This window comes from Arachis ipaensis, chromosome B8 (assembly GCF_059453495.1).
Source record: "Arachis ipaensis isolate K30076 ecotype BB chromosome B8, ASM5945349v1, whole genome shotgun sequence".
Taxonomy (NCBI): domain Eukaryota; kingdom Viridiplantae; phylum Streptophyta; class Magnoliopsida; order Fabales; family Fabaceae; genus Arachis; species Arachis ipaensis.
The window spans coordinates 5,910,017-5,927,999 of NC_142443.1; the positions used below are offsets into that span (position 1 = coordinate 5,910,017).

General features: G+C 35.9%; 1 protein-coding gene across 2 annotated transcripts; it reads right to left on the reverse strand.

The window, feature by feature from the left end:
- Window positions 1–280: 280 nt before the first annotated feature.
- On the reverse strand, window positions 281–3,108 carry LOC107613638 (cytochrome P450 94C1-like). Of its 2 annotated transcripts, XM_088496084.1 has the most exons (5): window positions 2,930–3,108; window positions 2,581–2,730; window positions 2,109–2,182; window positions 1,823–1,941; window positions 281–1,421 (listed from the first exon to the last, which is right to left on the reverse strand). In XM_088496084.1, the coding sequence occupies exons 1-5, from the start codon at window positions 2,934–2,936 to the stop codon at window positions 428–430; spliced, it is 1,344 nt and encodes a 447-aa protein (XP_088352210.1). In that variant the 5' UTR covers window positions 2,937–3,108; the 3' UTR covers window positions 281–427. The 2 variants fall into 2 exon arrangements, with proteins under 2 accessions (XP_088352210.1, XP_088352211.1); XM_088496085.1 differs by lacking the exon at window positions 2,109–2,182.
- Window positions 3,109–17,983: the final 14,875 nt, after the last annotated feature.

A 17,983-nucleotide genomic window follows, 5' to 3' on the forward strand; every position in this document is an offset into this window, starting at 1 on the left:
GTATCAATCTTTAAAAAAAATTGTTAATAGAATAACTGAATGATATATATGATTAATTCATAATCTTTAAAAGACTAATTTAATTAAAAAAATTTTTAAAAATAAATTTTAAAAAATATCTTACCTTTTAAAAACTAATTTGAATATTAACTCTAATTTAATAACATATTTTATTTTATATTTTTAAATATTAATAACTAATTAATGCCTTAAATCAATTCGCGCTCTAACATTTTCAAATAATATGCTCCATATATTTACCCCAAAAGCCAACAGCCAGTAGAGAAGAAAATTACTTGAATTTATTTAGTTGCGACAAAATTTACATAGCTTGATACTTTGATTCCCCTTACATTAGATCTCACCTACTCCAAATGTAACTACCAATAATTACTCAACATGGATCAACTTTAACTCTACAAGCTTCTCAGGGGTCATTCCATCGCCCACTTCTCTCATAAACCCGAACCGACAACCCACCCCGCATGGTTGCGGTAAGACCTGGTGCAAACCGGGGCTCCGTGTCAGACCCAACTACCCGAATATCAAATTGCCTTATCAATGTAGCCACCAAGGATTTCATCTCTACAACTGCCAACTCTTTTCCCAAACAAATCCTAACCCCAGCCTGAAAAACCGGGTATTTAAATGGATCCTCCGGCACAAACACACCGTCATGCAACCATCTTTCGGGTTTGAATTTGAGGCAATCGGACCCCCAAACCCGCTCCATCCGACCCATTGCATACGGATGATATGTAACCCTCGTACCCATGGGTACAAATGTACCATCCGGTAACACATCATCCTCTTGCGCGAACTTGGAGTCAAACTGAACCGGCGGAAAGAGTCTCATGCTCTCGTAAATCGCAGCAGTGAGATAATGCATTCGCTGCAGCTGCTCGAAACTCGCACATTCCTGGACCGGATTGTCCAGGATCCGGTCCAATTCTTCCCGGATCAAGACCTCAACACTTGGGTTTTTGGATAACAAGAAAAAGAAACCGGTTAACGCGGCCGCAACAGTGTCGCGACCAGCCAATAGAAAACTAACGATTATGTCTCTGAGGTATTTGTTGTCGTTTTCGACAGAGCTCATGAACCTTGAGAGGAGATCCTTTCTTGTGGAGAATCCGATTTTCCTGCGCTTGTTTATTAACTCTTCTGCTAAGTTGTTTGTGATTTTGATGGCTTGCTTCAGCTTCTTCTCGGATCCAATGTTAAGTAGGCGCTTGATCTTCCATGTGATTGGTGATGATGTCATTGCACGCTCTGCCGAGAGCTTGGAGGCCGTGTCGAAAGCGGCGGCGAAGGGTGAAACAGGTAGGGATGGTTGGAGACAACCTGGGTCCACGCCGAAGGAGAATTTGCAAATGTTGTCGAACGAGAAACGTCGCAATATGTCTTGTAAATCCATCACACTATCCTGTTTCAGACATGTTTTCCTTTAACATTACTTGTGTCACTAACCGTTTCTAAAACTGAAAAATTACATGCATGCTTGGTTAAAAAGAAAATCACTAAATTTATAAACTCGATCTAATATATTGAAAAATAAAGGTAACTATTATTCCTCCAACATAATATATATGAAGTAAAAATTTAAATGCAGGTATTTTTATATAAAATTAATAATAATTAAAAATTATTAAATAATTTAGTTAAATTATTTTCAACTGTAATTAAATTGTCATCCATATATAGTATTAAAATGCAACCAATAGACACTAATGATTGTAGCTTTAATACAACTATATAGAGTCTAATTTATGCAAATGCATGAAACCAAGGTCCTTAGATTGGTGACTACTCTTTAATGTACCTATCCAATGACGTAACTTCTTTCTCAAGCTGGGTAACTCTCTCCTTGGCTTCATCGAAAGGCATTGATGAGCCCAATTTCCGCTCACTTTCTTGAAGACGATTCCTAATCTCCTTGTCCTGCATTTTTTTACCCAACGAGAAAAAAGAAAGAAGATACATTAACAATTAAATGCACTTCCCAGAACTCCATCCGCAATAATGACAGTATGAGTTGGGTGTAAGATGGAAAAGAAGGATGGAAGAACAAAGAAAAATATATCTGTAATATATGGCAATCGTATCACCCTTCTTTCAGCACATTGTTTATAAAGAGCAAGCTCATCCTGGCAGAATGGTTCAATGTCATTGATTTGCAAGCCTAACAAGTTTCAAATGAAGCTTATCAAATATCCAGAAAAGACAACGTTTTAACAGGCATCTAATACTAACCGTAGGGGACAAACAACACAAACCATGAGGATTTATCAGTTGCTTGGAACTTATTTAATTTTAAGATCATTGCCCCTCCAGTTTCTTCAGACCCAATAGATATTAATAATGGAGGCAATATTGATACACATTTTAACCACACTTTAGTCCCATAAAATCGCAAGCTGATGGTCCTAAGTTACACATACTTTATAATTCTTCTTAATTACCACTGCATTCATTGCCTAAGTGCTTTATCTTCCAGTCTAAGTTACAACAAATGAAGCGAAACACAAAAAGCTTATAGACATTTAATCAAGCAAGTAACATGCAAAGAAGAAAGCTTACACAAAAACAGGTTCTTGAGGATTCCATCACACAAATCAACACCGCGGAGAACATGGGATGCGATTTCAGGTGGCACAACAGGTGACGGTGGACCCATCATCAGGTCATCGCCCACCAGAATCGTTTCTTCCATAGTTGGCTGTGAATCAACTGAAACACACATATACATGTTTATCATGAAACTCTCTCGCTATAATACATGAAAATTTGAAACTTTCCCCACGTTTATACGAAGCTAAATCGAAAATTAACAGAACACTATGAACTACTTCCGAGCTCAACCGAGTTGAATCAAAAGAAACTTCGAACACAGAAGAAATCATGAAGTGAGTGAGATGAGCTGGAATACCATCCATGGTGGCTGTATGGTGTTGGAAAATGCGAATTCTTCGGAGCTCAGAGTTAGTGAGTCGTTGGAGATGAGTGGTGCAATGTCGTCGGAGCTGTGGCTGTTACCGTCGCGTGGAGGAGCAAGAGAAATGAATGACCAGTGTACAAGAGATGGCTGCTGCGTTTGGGGTTGGGCCTTGCAAGGCCGTAATGTGGGCCCTTATAAGAAGCTATTTTTGTATTTTAGTTGATGGATTTAAAAATTAAAAAAAAAACAGAGAGAACCAAAAACTGAAAAATATAAAAATAGAAATAAAATCTTAGGCTTGGGTTTGTCGACCCAAATTCAGTTGTCTGAAAGTATGAATTATAGTTGAGACGAGAAATGTGAGTTAAACTCTAAAATGGTCTTTGAGAATGACATCGTATACTAAAATCGTCTTTGAGATTTTAATTGCACCAATTACGTTTTAGAGATTGACAAAAGTGCACCATGTTAGTCCCTAATCCGTTTCTATTAACGACGTGATGATATGTCTTGATGACGTGGAATATTAGAGACACGTGTCACTCCATAGTTTGGCCACGTGTAATGGTACGATGACGTGGTGACCAGTGACACGTGGCATGCTGATGTTGATGATTGTGCCACGTGTCACAATGCTATTTGGTCACATACCTATTTGTGCCACGTGTCGCAACAATATTCATCCACGTGTCGTCCATTATGTCATTATTGTAGATACACCAAATTAGTCCCTCACTTAGTCACTTTGCATTAAATGACTCATTTTAGTCTCTGAAATTGAATGCCGTGTACCAAACTAGTTCCTTTATCATTTTTTCCCTTTTTTTCTATAAATTCCAAATTCTCAATATCTTTGAATGCATTAATTTCAATTATATTTTTTCACATGTTATTCAAATACAAGTGTTTTTATAAGATATTTTTTCTCTTGCGGATACCCCTAGCTGCCGTCTTGAAGTTGATGTGAAGGCATTTCAAACACTCTCACTACCATCTCCGACCCCTTTCAGTGCTTTTATAAAATATTTTTCTCTTGTGAATACTTCTAACCACAGTTTTGGAGTTGACGTGAAGGCATTTCAAGCGCCCTTACTACCATCTCCGACCTCTTTTGTCTAGATTGAAAAGGTCAGAAATGGTAGTGAGGGTGCATGAAGTGCCTTCAGTCTAGTCCATTTACATACAACGGAAACATGTATTTCATAAGAACAAAAAAATGTTTATTTTAAATCTTGATTTCTTGTTAAAAACACATATCTTTTAATGAAAAATGTGTCTAATCAATCATATAATTCTTTTTTATAATAACATACTTATATATTACAAAATATACCAATGTTAAATTATTATAGAAAAAATTATATATTTAAAACTAAAATCTTAAAAAATTTTATGAAAGCACTTGTATTTAAACGATGTATGAAAAAATAGAATTGAAATTAGTGCATCTAAGATATTGAAAATTTTAAATTTAAAAAAAATGAGAAAAAACTGGTGAAGGGACTAGTTTGGTGCATGACATTCAATTTCAAGCACTAAAATGAGTCACTTAATGCAAAGTAAGGGACTAATATGGTGTATCTATAATGATGACATAATAGACGACACGTGGACGAATACTGTGTGACATGTGGTACAAACGAACACGTGGCCAAATAGCATTGTGACACGTTTGCACAACCATCCACATCAGCATGCCACGTGTCACTGGTCACCACATAATTGTACCATTACACGTGGTTAAACCATGGAGTGACACGTGTCACTAACAGCCCACGTCATCAAGCCATGTCATCATGTCGTTAATGAAAAATGGGTTAAAGACTAATATGATTCACTTTTGTGATCAATCTCAATGACGTAATTAGGGCAATTGAAATCTCAGGGACGATTTTAGTTCACGACGCCAATCTTAAGGACTATTTTAGGGTTTAACTTGAGAAATGTAGCTATAGTTCAAATAGTAGTATAATCTTCCATCCTTATCTAAAAATTTTGGATTCGAGTCTTACTTCTAACTTAAAAAAATAAATAAATAAATAAATATATATAGACCGAATCTACTTGAGTTTTTTTAGACTTAATTTAATTCTAATATTTCTTTGACTATATTTTAAAAATTTAAATTAAATCAGGCTCTAAATTAATCTAAAATAAATTAGCATAAATCGAATCAATGTATAGATATAATTTCTATATATAATTTTATAGATTTACACAAAAAATATATGACCATGTTAAATTTAATAAATATTATATATACTTGTAAATGCATAATTTTGAGTAGAATTTAATTCGTATATGGTGGAGTTTGCCCTATTAAATCAGATTTTTTTTATTAAAAAAATTGGCAACAACAAACGTAAATTTGACAATGCACTAAAGTGAGTGCACATTTTTATTAAATATTTTTTTTATCATATTTTTTAATCTGACATATTAAAATTAATAAATTATTGACTAATAAAATATTATATATATATATAGCAAAATTTGAATTCACGAAATATATTTAAGTAGATGAACGAGTTTCCACAAAAAAGTTAGTTAGATTAATGTTATATTCAATTAAACATTAGCTCAACTTATGATTCTATGCGGCTCTGTAATCAAATATTCTCTTTCGTTTAGTCTTGTATATTTGCAACACAACTACAATCATATGAAAAAGTTAGTAACACACATATCCAAAGAAAAAATAAATAGCAAAGAAAGGATCATATTTCTTTGAGCTCATCCAATGATTCAAATAAATCAGACACTCAAACCAGCAAGCTTCTCAAAACCAGAATTCATGTGATTCAAAAGGAGGAGAACATAACATTAGTCAACTGCACATAAACTCTAGTTTAGTGATCTTAATCTCTTTTCTTTAAGTCTTCTAATCCTTCTCTCCATCTGTAATTTAGAGTAATTGAAGCATGTTAAAACAGCACAACAATATATATACAGAAGTTAGGTTTGATAGTTAAGACAAATATCATATATAAGACATACAGAAAAATATATACAAGACGATTAATTCTCTTTTTAAAAAGTTAAATGAACACAAAAACAAAGCATTAAATTCATATTTAAATAAATAAATAGTTTAATATACCTGAATAATAGACGTCAATTTATTCTTAGTATTGCTAAATTCACGCTTAAGCCAGAGTAGACTCTGAGTAAAACTGAAAAATTAAAATACATTAAAATTAAATTATTTTAAAATTATATATGTAAACCACTATTCTATTTATCATGTTATTACTGAAAAGGCCTTATGCATGATCTTTAGCGAAATAATAAAATGTATCATATACACTAAAATTAATCACTATATATTTATATATAAATATATATAATGTTTAATTTATTTTTAATATATATTTTATATTTTATTATATATTTTATATTAATAATTAATTTTATTGTACACCTAATATAACTATAATATATATACACACTAAATTGTAACGAAGAGCAAAAATGTACCTTTTTTTATTCTTCTCGTCACAAGCTTTAATGAGAACTGAACATGCAAGTCTCATATGCTCTGTACCAATGCTGTAACATGACATAAGTATACAAGATATAAATTCAATAAGAAAAAGCACAAAATTTTGAAAACATTTACACAGTAATAGATGAATAGCTAGGTTTATATGACCATTAACATGGTGTTTAGTCATCTTATAATAAGTATTTGAAATATCTTGTTTGTAAAGCTGGTCTAAATTGAACCCAAAGAACAAATTATAAGTATATATACACGTGCCTGATGTATACTACCATTAATTATGTTTTCAAAATGTTTATACTTCTAATACAATACTGAATAATATCTAAGCAAATCAAAGGATTTTTTACTTAAATAAATGAAATTGAAGTTAAATTTACTAGATTCTTCTAAAACAAATTTTAAAACATGTTTAGTCTCTTTTTAATATTATATAAATCATTTTAAGAGCATGTGGGTTATATAATATGTTAACTATGCATGTCATCCAAAGACGATTTATGCATGCATGGCTTAGAAAAATTATGAGTAAATCGTGCTAAGCTATCCAGGGTTACAAGCTGACTAATAATCGTCCTAGCCTAATGGTTCTAACATGTTTTGAAGCTGACACACATCTAGGTGGCACGATTTACGTACCATCCATAACCCTAACCACCTTAGAGCGATTTATGCTCAATTTCAGTAACCCTCAAAATCTAGCAACGATTTACCATTAAATTAGTAACCCTAAGAAGGCTAGAACAATTTATGATGATAAATTTTCTATAAATAAACGAGTGTGGTGTCAAACGAAGTACATTTGAAGTTTGTTGAGTTTTGAGAGAGATGAATGAAACTATATTTTTGTTAGTTCATCAATGAAAAAAGATTGATGAAAACACAATTGAGAGTGTCACGTTTTCTAATAAAAAGCATATTGATGTATTTGTAAATCCGTCAACGACTTTGATGGAATTACAGAATAGTAGATTACAGAAGGCAGAAAAATGTGAAAAGAAACGTGTGAAATAATTATTTTTTCGAATTCCTATCTCACTGAGGCAATGTTATCTTAAGTTTGGAAAGTACGAGATGCTTGGCGACAATGACATGCGAGTTATATTTCACAGCCAATCAAGATTTTCCGACTTAGGCGCTATGGAGTTGTTTGCCAGAATAGTTGATGTAGAGGGTAGCTATAGTGGATCCGCTCCGAATCCGCTCACTACTGTCATAGAAGGGAATTCTAACGCCATTTCAGCTAGGGTTGGAAGTGAGTCAAGCCAGCTCATGAACTAGGCGAGCTCGACTCGTTAATAGCTCGATAAGCTAAGCTCGTGAGCTAGTGAGCCAAGCTTGAGTTTGGAATTGAGCTCATAAATTAAATGAGGCGAGCTTGAGCTTGGATAAGCTCAGCTCATTAGCTCGTATATATATATATATATATATATATATATTAATGATTTTAATTATTTAAAATTTTATATTTATTTTTTACATATAATTTTGATGTAGGACATAAATAAAAAATTTATAATTTATTGATAGATAATAATATATAAAATTGATCTTTTTAAATTTTTTTTTTAAAAATATATATTATAATTTATTGATATAGAATTATAGATTATGTATTTATATTTCTATTATTTGAGCCAGCTCGTGAGCTTTCGGTGAGTCGAGCTTGAGCTTAAGAAATAGGCTCGATTGTTAATGAGTCAAGGCGTGAGCCAAGCTCAATTTTTGTGAGTCGAGCTTGAGCTTGGTCTAACTCGGCTCAGCTCGGCTCACTTCCAGCCCTAATTCCAGCTAGGCAACCGGTGACTCCCTTTGTTTCATCATCATCATTTACAGCTGATTTGCCCATCCCGACAGATGACTTGGGTGATGGGCGAATCTTTGGAGAGCTCGCAATTGCAATGGGAGCAGCACCTGTAGTAGACGGTGCACCGGTATTCATGGAGGTAAGAGAGAGAGATCCATTTGCGGAGGTTATAGGCGATGATGGGTCGGATTCGGAGCCACCAATTGTTGGTGATGAAAGCGATGGCGAGGAAGACACCACACATGCTGGAGGAGCACAAACCCATACAAGCAGTTAAACACAGCAATACCCTCGACACTTTTCAACTTTGGACCTTGATGCACTGAACCAACCTGCATTTCCAGATCAGCAGCACCTTACTATTCACGGAGACAGGCCTAGTATGATTGGCACGGACGAGTTTGAAATCGAACAATGGTTCGAAACCAAAAAGAAAGATGTACTGACAGTTAAGAGTTATAATATTTCTGTGGTGTAGAATATAAAGTGTTTGATTCCGACCAACTAAAGTATCATGCAAAGTGTGCGCAGTTTGGAAATGGATATAACTGGCTAATACGTGTGACTATGCGGCAGAGGAAAGGCTACTCAGAAGTTAGAAAGTACAACGGACTGCACACATGTCTAGCAACAGAGATATCGACGGATCGCAAGCAGTTATACTTGCGGAGCCTGACAAGGTCCGCAACATACAGAAGCCACCGCAAATGAACCCTGGCACTAGACTTGTCTGCGAAGAGCGCCGTAGACAACAACATCATAATGTAATCTCGTGCATAGATCTGTACGGTTGCCTCCGATGCATTGGCGGGCAAGTCTCTAAACTTGTTCTGGAACCAGAAAAAAGAAACCATGAAGTCATCAATACAATCATCTGGTAGAAGGTCACCGAATAACTCTCCAAATCACACCCAGACAGGCTTCCTCCCTTCCATCAACGGCTCAAAATTGCTCAGACACCTGCTCACTGCATGTCCATTAATAGGGAGGCCAAACTGGTATGCCAAATCCTGCAGTGTTATCGTGCACTCCCCAAACGGCATATAGAACGTATGAGTTTCAAGATGTCATCGCTCCATGAATGCACTGATCAGCGACTTGTTAAACTTTAACTAATAATTATTCAACCTTGTAACATGTAGTAAATTGGCACAATCTATGTAGGGCAGTATACGATCATGCATTACCATCATCTGTTGTCTACAAATGCTCCTAACGCATCGAGTTATCTAATAAAACATAAATTTTAAGGCAACAATTTAACGGGTCATTATACCAAAAAAAAAATAATAACTCAGTATAAAAAGTTTATCCAATAAGCTAATAAAATAAAAAAGTTCAGGTTATATGTATTCATCAAAATATCACACGTCTAGCAGCACAAGAAAACATTTATGATTTATCACAACTCTAACATCACAGTTATAAATTTATCGCAAACGAAATCCATGACTCATTAAAAAAATCCGAAGTCTAACATCCTTTAAACCAACCAAAAAGGTATGAAATCAATAAACAACAGAACCCACAGGATCCTAATTAAAAAATGTTCTAACATGCATATTCAAACTATAGTATATTCATCAACATATTAGTGTAATGAACAGAGCCATGACATCAACCAACTCAACTCAACTCAATTTGGATTCTTGTTGAGTTAAGAAATTAACTAAATTAATTAGTGATGACAAACATTATTTTTGGCAAAATAAATAATTAGAGTTGCTTAATTAATAAGTATACATTGCTAATTATTTATGTTGTGTTGCAGGCCATAATTCAATTCAGGCAGCCCAAGTTGAATGAATAACAAAACAAGGCTAATGAGCTGATTGATATGAGTGAATAAAGATAAGCCCAAGTCACTCATCTCAAACAAATTCATCAAAGAAGCATAGCAAGGCACCACGGGCTAAAGAGAGAAGAACCCGATCCAAGCTCAATTGTTTTTCAAATTCCCACCATCTTGCTCCAACCAAAGCAACGTTCTTCTCTTTACTAATCAAGTCACATCAAGACTTCAGAAAAGTAAGAAAGAGAAAGAGAGAAAAAGCTTCCTCCATAAGCCAGTAACCAAAGATGCAAGAAAGAGAAAAACTAAGCTTGAAGCACAGAAGCTAAAGCAGAAAATCTAATCCAAATCAAGCTTAGGTTAAAGGTAATCCATCTCATCTTGCATGCATCAGATCTTCATCCCTTCTTCCCAACTCTTTGCACTATCTGAAAATGGCATTCAAGGAAAAGTTGATCTCTGTTCTTCACTGCTACAAATCCACGGTCACAAGAGATACTTGGGGACCAAGTTGCATCTCTATGGTTTAGATTTGGTTGACCATTGGAAGACAATCTCGGTTACTCCTACATGGCTTTCGGTCAAGTTGGAAAAGTCAGAAGCAAAGGTTCTACTTTGATGTTTGAGAAGAAAAAGTGAGCTTGTGGGTTGGTGAAGCACAAGGCTCAAGATGTTGACCTTGGAAGAAGAACCAAGGAACATGCAAGGAGATAAAAAGAAGCTTGCTATTCATTCAGAAGGCAAGGAGAGAAAACCAGTGAATAGAGGTTTTGTTCTGAGAGAGCTCTTTGAAGAAGTTCAACTAACTGGACAGTGTAACCTAATCAAAGGTGCATTCCGCCAGTATGAAGAACTGAATCAGAGGCTTGCTAATCTGGTTTTTCGCATAGCACAGAGGCTGTTGATGAAGTCAATCTCCTTCATGTTTTACTGATTGTAATGTTCTTTTCAATGTTTATCATTCTGTAATTTCTAGTGAGAAAAGGCATTGTGAGAAAACTCAAGTAAAAGCCATGAGTGGAAAAAGGCTGAGTGAAACACTTGAGAGAAAAGCCTAGAGTTATTTTCAGATTTCTTTAGGTGTGTTTATGTCTTGTATCTTGTACCTGTGAGGTATCCCTTTCTTAGTTGGGTTAGCACTAAGAGGTATAGTTAGGTATTAGCATAGCCAATGTCAAGTTAGGTTAGAACTTAAGTGTGAAAGGATTGGGTCAATCTTGTGTTATTGGTGTATGTAATACTATTAACTATAGTGAAATTCTTCCATAGTTGTGGAGGAGACTGGATGTAGGTTGCATAGCACAAGGCAACCGAACCAGGATACATGCTGGTGTTAGCTTTTCTCTTCTCTGTTGTGTTCTGTTTTCTGATATTCATGAGACAAAAATAAATTGTCTCATAAATTTCCGCTGCTAAGTTAAAACAGAATCAGAATTGTAAATCTGTTTTAAAAGGGTAACAACAGTAATCAAAGGAAGGCATAGATTCAACCCCCCCTTCTCTAAGCCTACCACAACCTTCAATTGGTATCAGGAGCTAAGGTCTCAAGAATCAAGCTTAACCGCTTGGAGCAAAGATCCAATGGCGAACAATCTGGGCACAACCACAATTGCCTACACCCTCACTGAAGGCCAGTCAAACAACCGGCCACCTTTCTTTAACGGAAAGAACTATTCCTACTGGAAAGAAAGGATAAGGATCTTCATCCAATCCATTGACTACAACTTATGGAAGATCGTTGTGAGTGGTCCCAAGATCCCAACAAAAACAAGTGCTGATGGAGTGGTGACTCCGAAAGAAGAAGCTGAATGGAATGAAGATGACAAGAAGAAGATAGAGCTGAACGCTAAAGCAATCAACCTTCTTCACTGTGCTATCAGCTTTGAAGAGTACCGGAAGGTGTCTAGATGCAAGACAGCCAAAGAAATCTGGTAAAAACTCCAGGTTACACACGAAGGCACTAAACAAGTCAAAGAAACGAGGATTGATATGCTGCGAAAAGAGTATGAGATGTTTAGCATGAAGGATGGAGAAAGCATTGATGAAGCATTTGAGAGATTCTCAATCATAATCAACAACCTTGATGCTATGGGTACAAACTATGCAGAACAAACCTTGGTGAGAAAACTCCTTAGAAGCCTCACAAAAGAGTGGGAAAACACTGCCACTGTCCTAACCGAGAGTAACAACATAAGTCCCATAACCTATGATGAGCTGAGAGGAAAACTCCTTGCCTATGAAGCCACACACACAAACACAGACTCAAAGAAAAAGGGAATAGCCCTCAAGTCACAAATAGAACCAAAAGAGAGTGAGTCTAGTGATGGTATTTCAGATGACGAACTTTTGTTTTTTGCTAGGAGATTTAGAAGGATGATGAAAAGCAAGGGCAAATACAAGGGTTCAAGTTCAAAGGAGCAAAAGATGGACTTGAGCAAGGTGACATGCCATCATTGCAAGGAGGCTGGACACTTCAAATCAAACTGTCCAAAGCTCAAAAAGGAGGACAAAGGCAAGAGGGAAAGGAAGAGAGTACTCATGGCAGCTTGGGAGGATCTTGAGAATGACTCAAATGAAGAAGAAGAATCTGAAGGAGATGACAAAGACTGCTTCATGGCTGGAAACAACAATCTTGATGAGGTAAACTATTATGATTTGACCATTGAGGATTTGCATGTTATTATTGATTATCTCACTTTAAACACATCAAAACTGCTTGATAAATACAATAAATGCAGATCTGAAAGAGATGTGTTAAGAGCTGAAAATGACTTTTTAAAAGAAAAAGTGAAGGAAACTGAATGTGCTTTAGACATCATTGAAGAAAACAGATTTCTAAAATCTGAACTTGAAAAATTAAAAGGAAAGCACATTGTGGATCCTTCACATGAGTTAATTGCTGAAAATAAAAGATTAAATGATATGGTTAAAAGGCTGAATGGTGACTTAGCAAAATTTGCTCAAGGTTCTAGTAACTTGGACAAATTACTTGCAAGTCAAAGACCATTGTTTGAAAAATATGGTTTAGGCTACATAGCCAAGGAAGATGCATTTTCTAATATTTCCTCTATAAAGTTTGTGGCTTCTTCATCAAATACCAAAACCATACCAAACAAATTTGGTATTGAAAATGCTCCAACAATTGAAGAAAAATTTGATGAAGTATACATAAGTGAAACTGACCCTTCACCAAAAACTGAACCGAGTTCAAACCGGCCAGGTTTGGGTTATATTTTGAAAAATGAGGCTGCTTTCAAGAAACCAACTTTTTACAACAAAACCTCATTCTCGAAAGGCAAAAATATTCAAAAAAATTCTGGTGAAAATGCCTTTGCAAAGAGGAATAACTTTACTAAAAATCAGTTTGTCAAAAGAAATGCATCTCCTCCAAGAACCAGAAAATTTCAAAGCTTCAATCATTTCAAGCAATATAACTCACATCAGTTTCAGCAACACACACCAAAAAATCATTGTGTTAATTGCAAGAAATTTGGTCACTCATATGCACAATGCTTCATTGAAAAGAGAGTTGTAGGAAACAAAGTCTACAATGTTGTTTGTGATTTCAATGCACTTGGGCAACCAAGATGGATTAACTTCAAAGGATCCAAATTAATTTGGATACCTAAGGCTACTTGAAACTCATCATGCAGATTTGCCTAGCATCCAAAAACAAAAAGGACATGTGGTACATGGATAGTGGATGTTCAAGGCACATGACTGGAAGGTCAACCTACTTCATCAAACTAAATAAGTATGATGGAGGTTTTGTGACCTTTGGAGATGATGGTAAAGGTAAAATCATTGCTGTTGGAAAAGTAGGTAATGAGCAATCTACTTTCATTGATGATGTACTTTTGGTATGTGGTTTAAAGCACAATCTTTTAAGTATAAGTCAGCTGTGTGATTTGGGATATTTAGTTGTTTTCAAAAGGCTTGAATGCTGTGTTGTTAATGAAAAGACAAATGAAGTGATGTTTGTTGCCAAGCGTTTCAATAATATGTATGGACTTACTCTTGATGAACTAAAGAATCAAAATGTAGCTTGTCTTCACTCTAAAGAATCTGAAAAGTGGTTATGGCACAAGAGATTGGGCCATGCAAGTATGTTTCAAATAAACAAACTTGTAAAGAAAGAATTAGTAAGAGGTCTTCCTTTGATAAAGTTTGACAAAGACCTCACTTGTGATGCTTGCCAAATGGGAAAACAAACAAAAAGTTCTTTTAAACCAAAGGAAGACATCTCTACTAAAAGACCACTTGAGTTGCTACACATTGATTTATTTGGTCCAACAAGAACTCAAAGCCTAGGTGGTAAACATTATGGTTTAGTAATTGTGGATGACTACACTAGGTTTGGTTGGGTTTTATTTCTTGCACACAAAAATGAAGCCTTTTCGGCCTTTGAACCTTTTTGCAAGAAAATTCAAAATGAAAAGGATTTGAAAATCTCTTCTATAAGGAGTGATCATGGAACTGAATTTGAAAATAATTTGTTTGAATCCTTTTGTGAGGAATTTGGAATATCTCACAACTTCTCTTGTCCAAGAACACCATAACAAAATGGTGTTGTGGAAAGAAGAAATAGAAGCATACAAGAGATGACAAGAGCTATGCTTTGTGAGAGCAATGTTCCAAAATTCCTTTGGGCTGAAGCGGTTAACACAGCTTGCCACATTTTAAATAGAACAATCATAAGGAAATTTTTGAAGAAAACCCCTTATGAACTTTGGAAAGGCTACCCACCAAACTTAGATTACTTGCACATCTTTGGATGCAAATGTTTTGTTTTAAATAACAAAGAAAATTTGGAAAAATTTGATCCAAAGGCTTATGAGTGTTTGTTTGTAGGATATTCCTCAACTAGTAAAGCATATAGGGTTTATCATCAAGATGCTAGAATTATTGAAGAGTCCATACATGTTACATTCTGTGATACTAACTTGGTGCAAAGCATTTTGGAAGAGGGTGATGCAGGAAATCAAGGTCAAAATGAGGATGAAACTGCTCAGAATCATGGAAAAGAAAATTCTGGACAATCTGAACCAGAAACAGCTAATGCTGAAAATTCAAGAGACAATTCCATTTTGTCTCATGAATCTGAAGGAAATTCTGCAGATAGCAGCACACAGAATCCCTTGGTGACTGAATCTGCCTCCAAGTCCACCAGACCTCGTGAATGGAGATTCTTGAATAATTATCCTGAAGAATTTGTCATTGGGGACGTCTCTCATGGAGTGCAAACTAGGTCTTCCACTAGAAAGGCAAATGAAGGTTCAAACATTGCTCTTCTTTCACAAATAGAGCCTCAAAACGTCAAGGAAGCCCTTAGTGACCCCTCTTGGATTAAGGCTATGGAGGATGAGCTTCTTGAGTTTGAAAAGAACCAAGTGTGGACGTTGGTTCCAAGGGCAAGTGGAAAGAAAGTGACCGGCACCAAGTGAATATTCTGGAACAAGTTGGGAGAAGATGGTAGCATTGCAAGGAACAAGGCAAGGCTGGTGGCACAAGGATATGACCAAGAAGAAGGAATCGACTTTGATGAATCCTTTGCCCCTGTTGCCCGAATGGAAGCCATAAGACTTCTCTTAGCTTATGCTGCATTTTGTGGTTTTAAATTATACCAAATGGATGTGAAATGTGCATTTTTGAATGGAGTGATAGATAGAGAAGTGTATGTGGAGCAGCCTCCTGGTTTTGAAAATAAAGAGCATTTTGATCATGTTTTCAAACTATCTAAAGCTCTCTATGGTTTAAGACAAGCTCCTAGAGCTTGGTATGAGAGACTTAGCTCTTTTCTTTTGAAAAATGGTTTTCAAAGAGGCACCACTGACACAACTCTATTCATCAAGAACTCTAATGATTCTTTTATTCTAGTCCAAATATATGTTGATGACATTATTTTTGGATCAGCAAATGAATCCCTTTGTTCTGAATTTGGAAAACTCATGACAAGTGAATTTGACATGAGTATGATGGGTAAACTTAATTTCTTCCTTGGGCTGCAAATTAAACAAACTAAAAGAGGTATTTTCATTCATCAAGAGAAGTATGCCAAGGAATTAGTTAAGAAATTTGGTATGGAAAATGCCAAACCCATGGGAACTCCCATGCATCCTAATTCTAAATTAGATAAGGGAGAAACTGAGAAAGATGTTGATGAGACTAGGTATAGAGGAATGATTGGCTCTCTTATGTACTTAACCTCCTCTAGACCCAATATTGTGCAAAGTGTTGGATTGTGTTCTAGGTTCCAATCCAAACCAAAAGAGTCACATCTTTCTGCAGTTAAAAGGATCATTAGATATGTTCATGGCACATCCAATTTTGGTCTTTGGTATCCTAAGATTGATGATTTTTCTGCAGTTGGTTATTGTGATGCAGATTTTGCTGGTGATAGAGTTGATAGAAGGAGCACTTCTGGTTTATGTTGCTTCCTTGGGAAGTCCTTAAATGTATGGTCAAGTAAGAAGCAACCAACAGTGGCCCTTTCCACTGCAGAGGCTGAGTATATAGCTGCTTCTTCTTGTTGTTCTCAGCTTTTATGGTTAAAAACACAGCTTGCTGATTACAAATTAAAGGCTGAAAATATTCCCCTGCTGTGTGATAATATGAGTGCCATTAATATTCCTAAAAATCCAGTTTTGCACTCTAGGACTAAACATATTGAAGTGAAATTTCACTCAATAAGAGAACATGTCCAAAAAGGGGATATTAGTATTCAATTTGTTAAATCAGAGGAGCAATTAGCAGATATTTTTACAAAACCATTAGCTGAGGATAGATTCTGCATGCTTAGGACTTGTCTAGGAATCTTGAGTTATGATTTCTTGTTTGAAAAATGCTGATGTATTTGCTGGAGCTTTTTGTCTCATAAACAGGTATGAGACAATTCTGGGCAGGTGATGAACGTTTCCCTCAAGTCAACGTGTTCTAGGCTTGTTTCAAATGAATTTCAATCTGGGCCAACCTCAATATTCAGATCAAGAGTGGTCCAAATGTGTTTCATTAATTTCATATCACCTCAAGGCCCAAATATGAATGTTACAATCTTGTTTGTTAGTTTTTGATGACTTGTATGTTTCATGAAAAGTTTTCAATAAATGTTTTGTGGCCCAAAAGGTTTTCAAGAGGATTTAATTTTGGCCCAAAAAGGTGTTTAAGGTTAATTTTGTTGTTTTTCTCAAATTTTAAAATTAACTTCCCTTTTATTTTTTAAAATAAAATAAAATATTTCTTGAATGAGGTCATGTCTTTTCAAGTCTTTTCAAATGGTGATGCAGTTGCATGGTTTTGGAAATCCACTTTTTGGGTACGGTTACCAACACTCCCTCTCTTCCCTCCATAACTTCTCCACACACTCTTCGGTTTCTTCTCACTCACTTTACTGCTTCTCTTCCCTCAAAAGACTGAAACTAACCAAATGAGGAAGAAAACTATTCCTAAAAGGCCTCCTCGTGAAAAGATCTTCAAGCTACCCACAAAGCCTTCCACTCGCTCTCAAGACCGCACCTTTACCCCTTCTCCTTCTCCTCCTACCTCTCCTCCTCGCACAGCACCCATGGCGCGAACCAAGACTACACCAAGGTACCCTGCCTCTGCCAAGCCGACGCCACCACCAAAGGCCACACCTTCCAAGCCTGGCTCCTCAAAACCAAGTTCAGCAAAGCCTGGGTCCTCCAAAGGCAAACGTCAGGCGACTGAGGAACCCATACCCGAACCAACACAACCAAAATCCAGGTCGGTTCCAATGCGATCTCAACGAGGTAACACTCGAGTCCCTCTCCAGAATGTTAAAGAACCAGACATTGGACCTTTTGATCACAAAGCTCACTTTTTGACTTCTCATTCGAACTATAACCTTTATAGATTCAAATCTGCCATGAACAATGATTTTTATGAGAAGGTTATCCAGTATCGTACCCTTTGTCCCTCTTTTCTCAC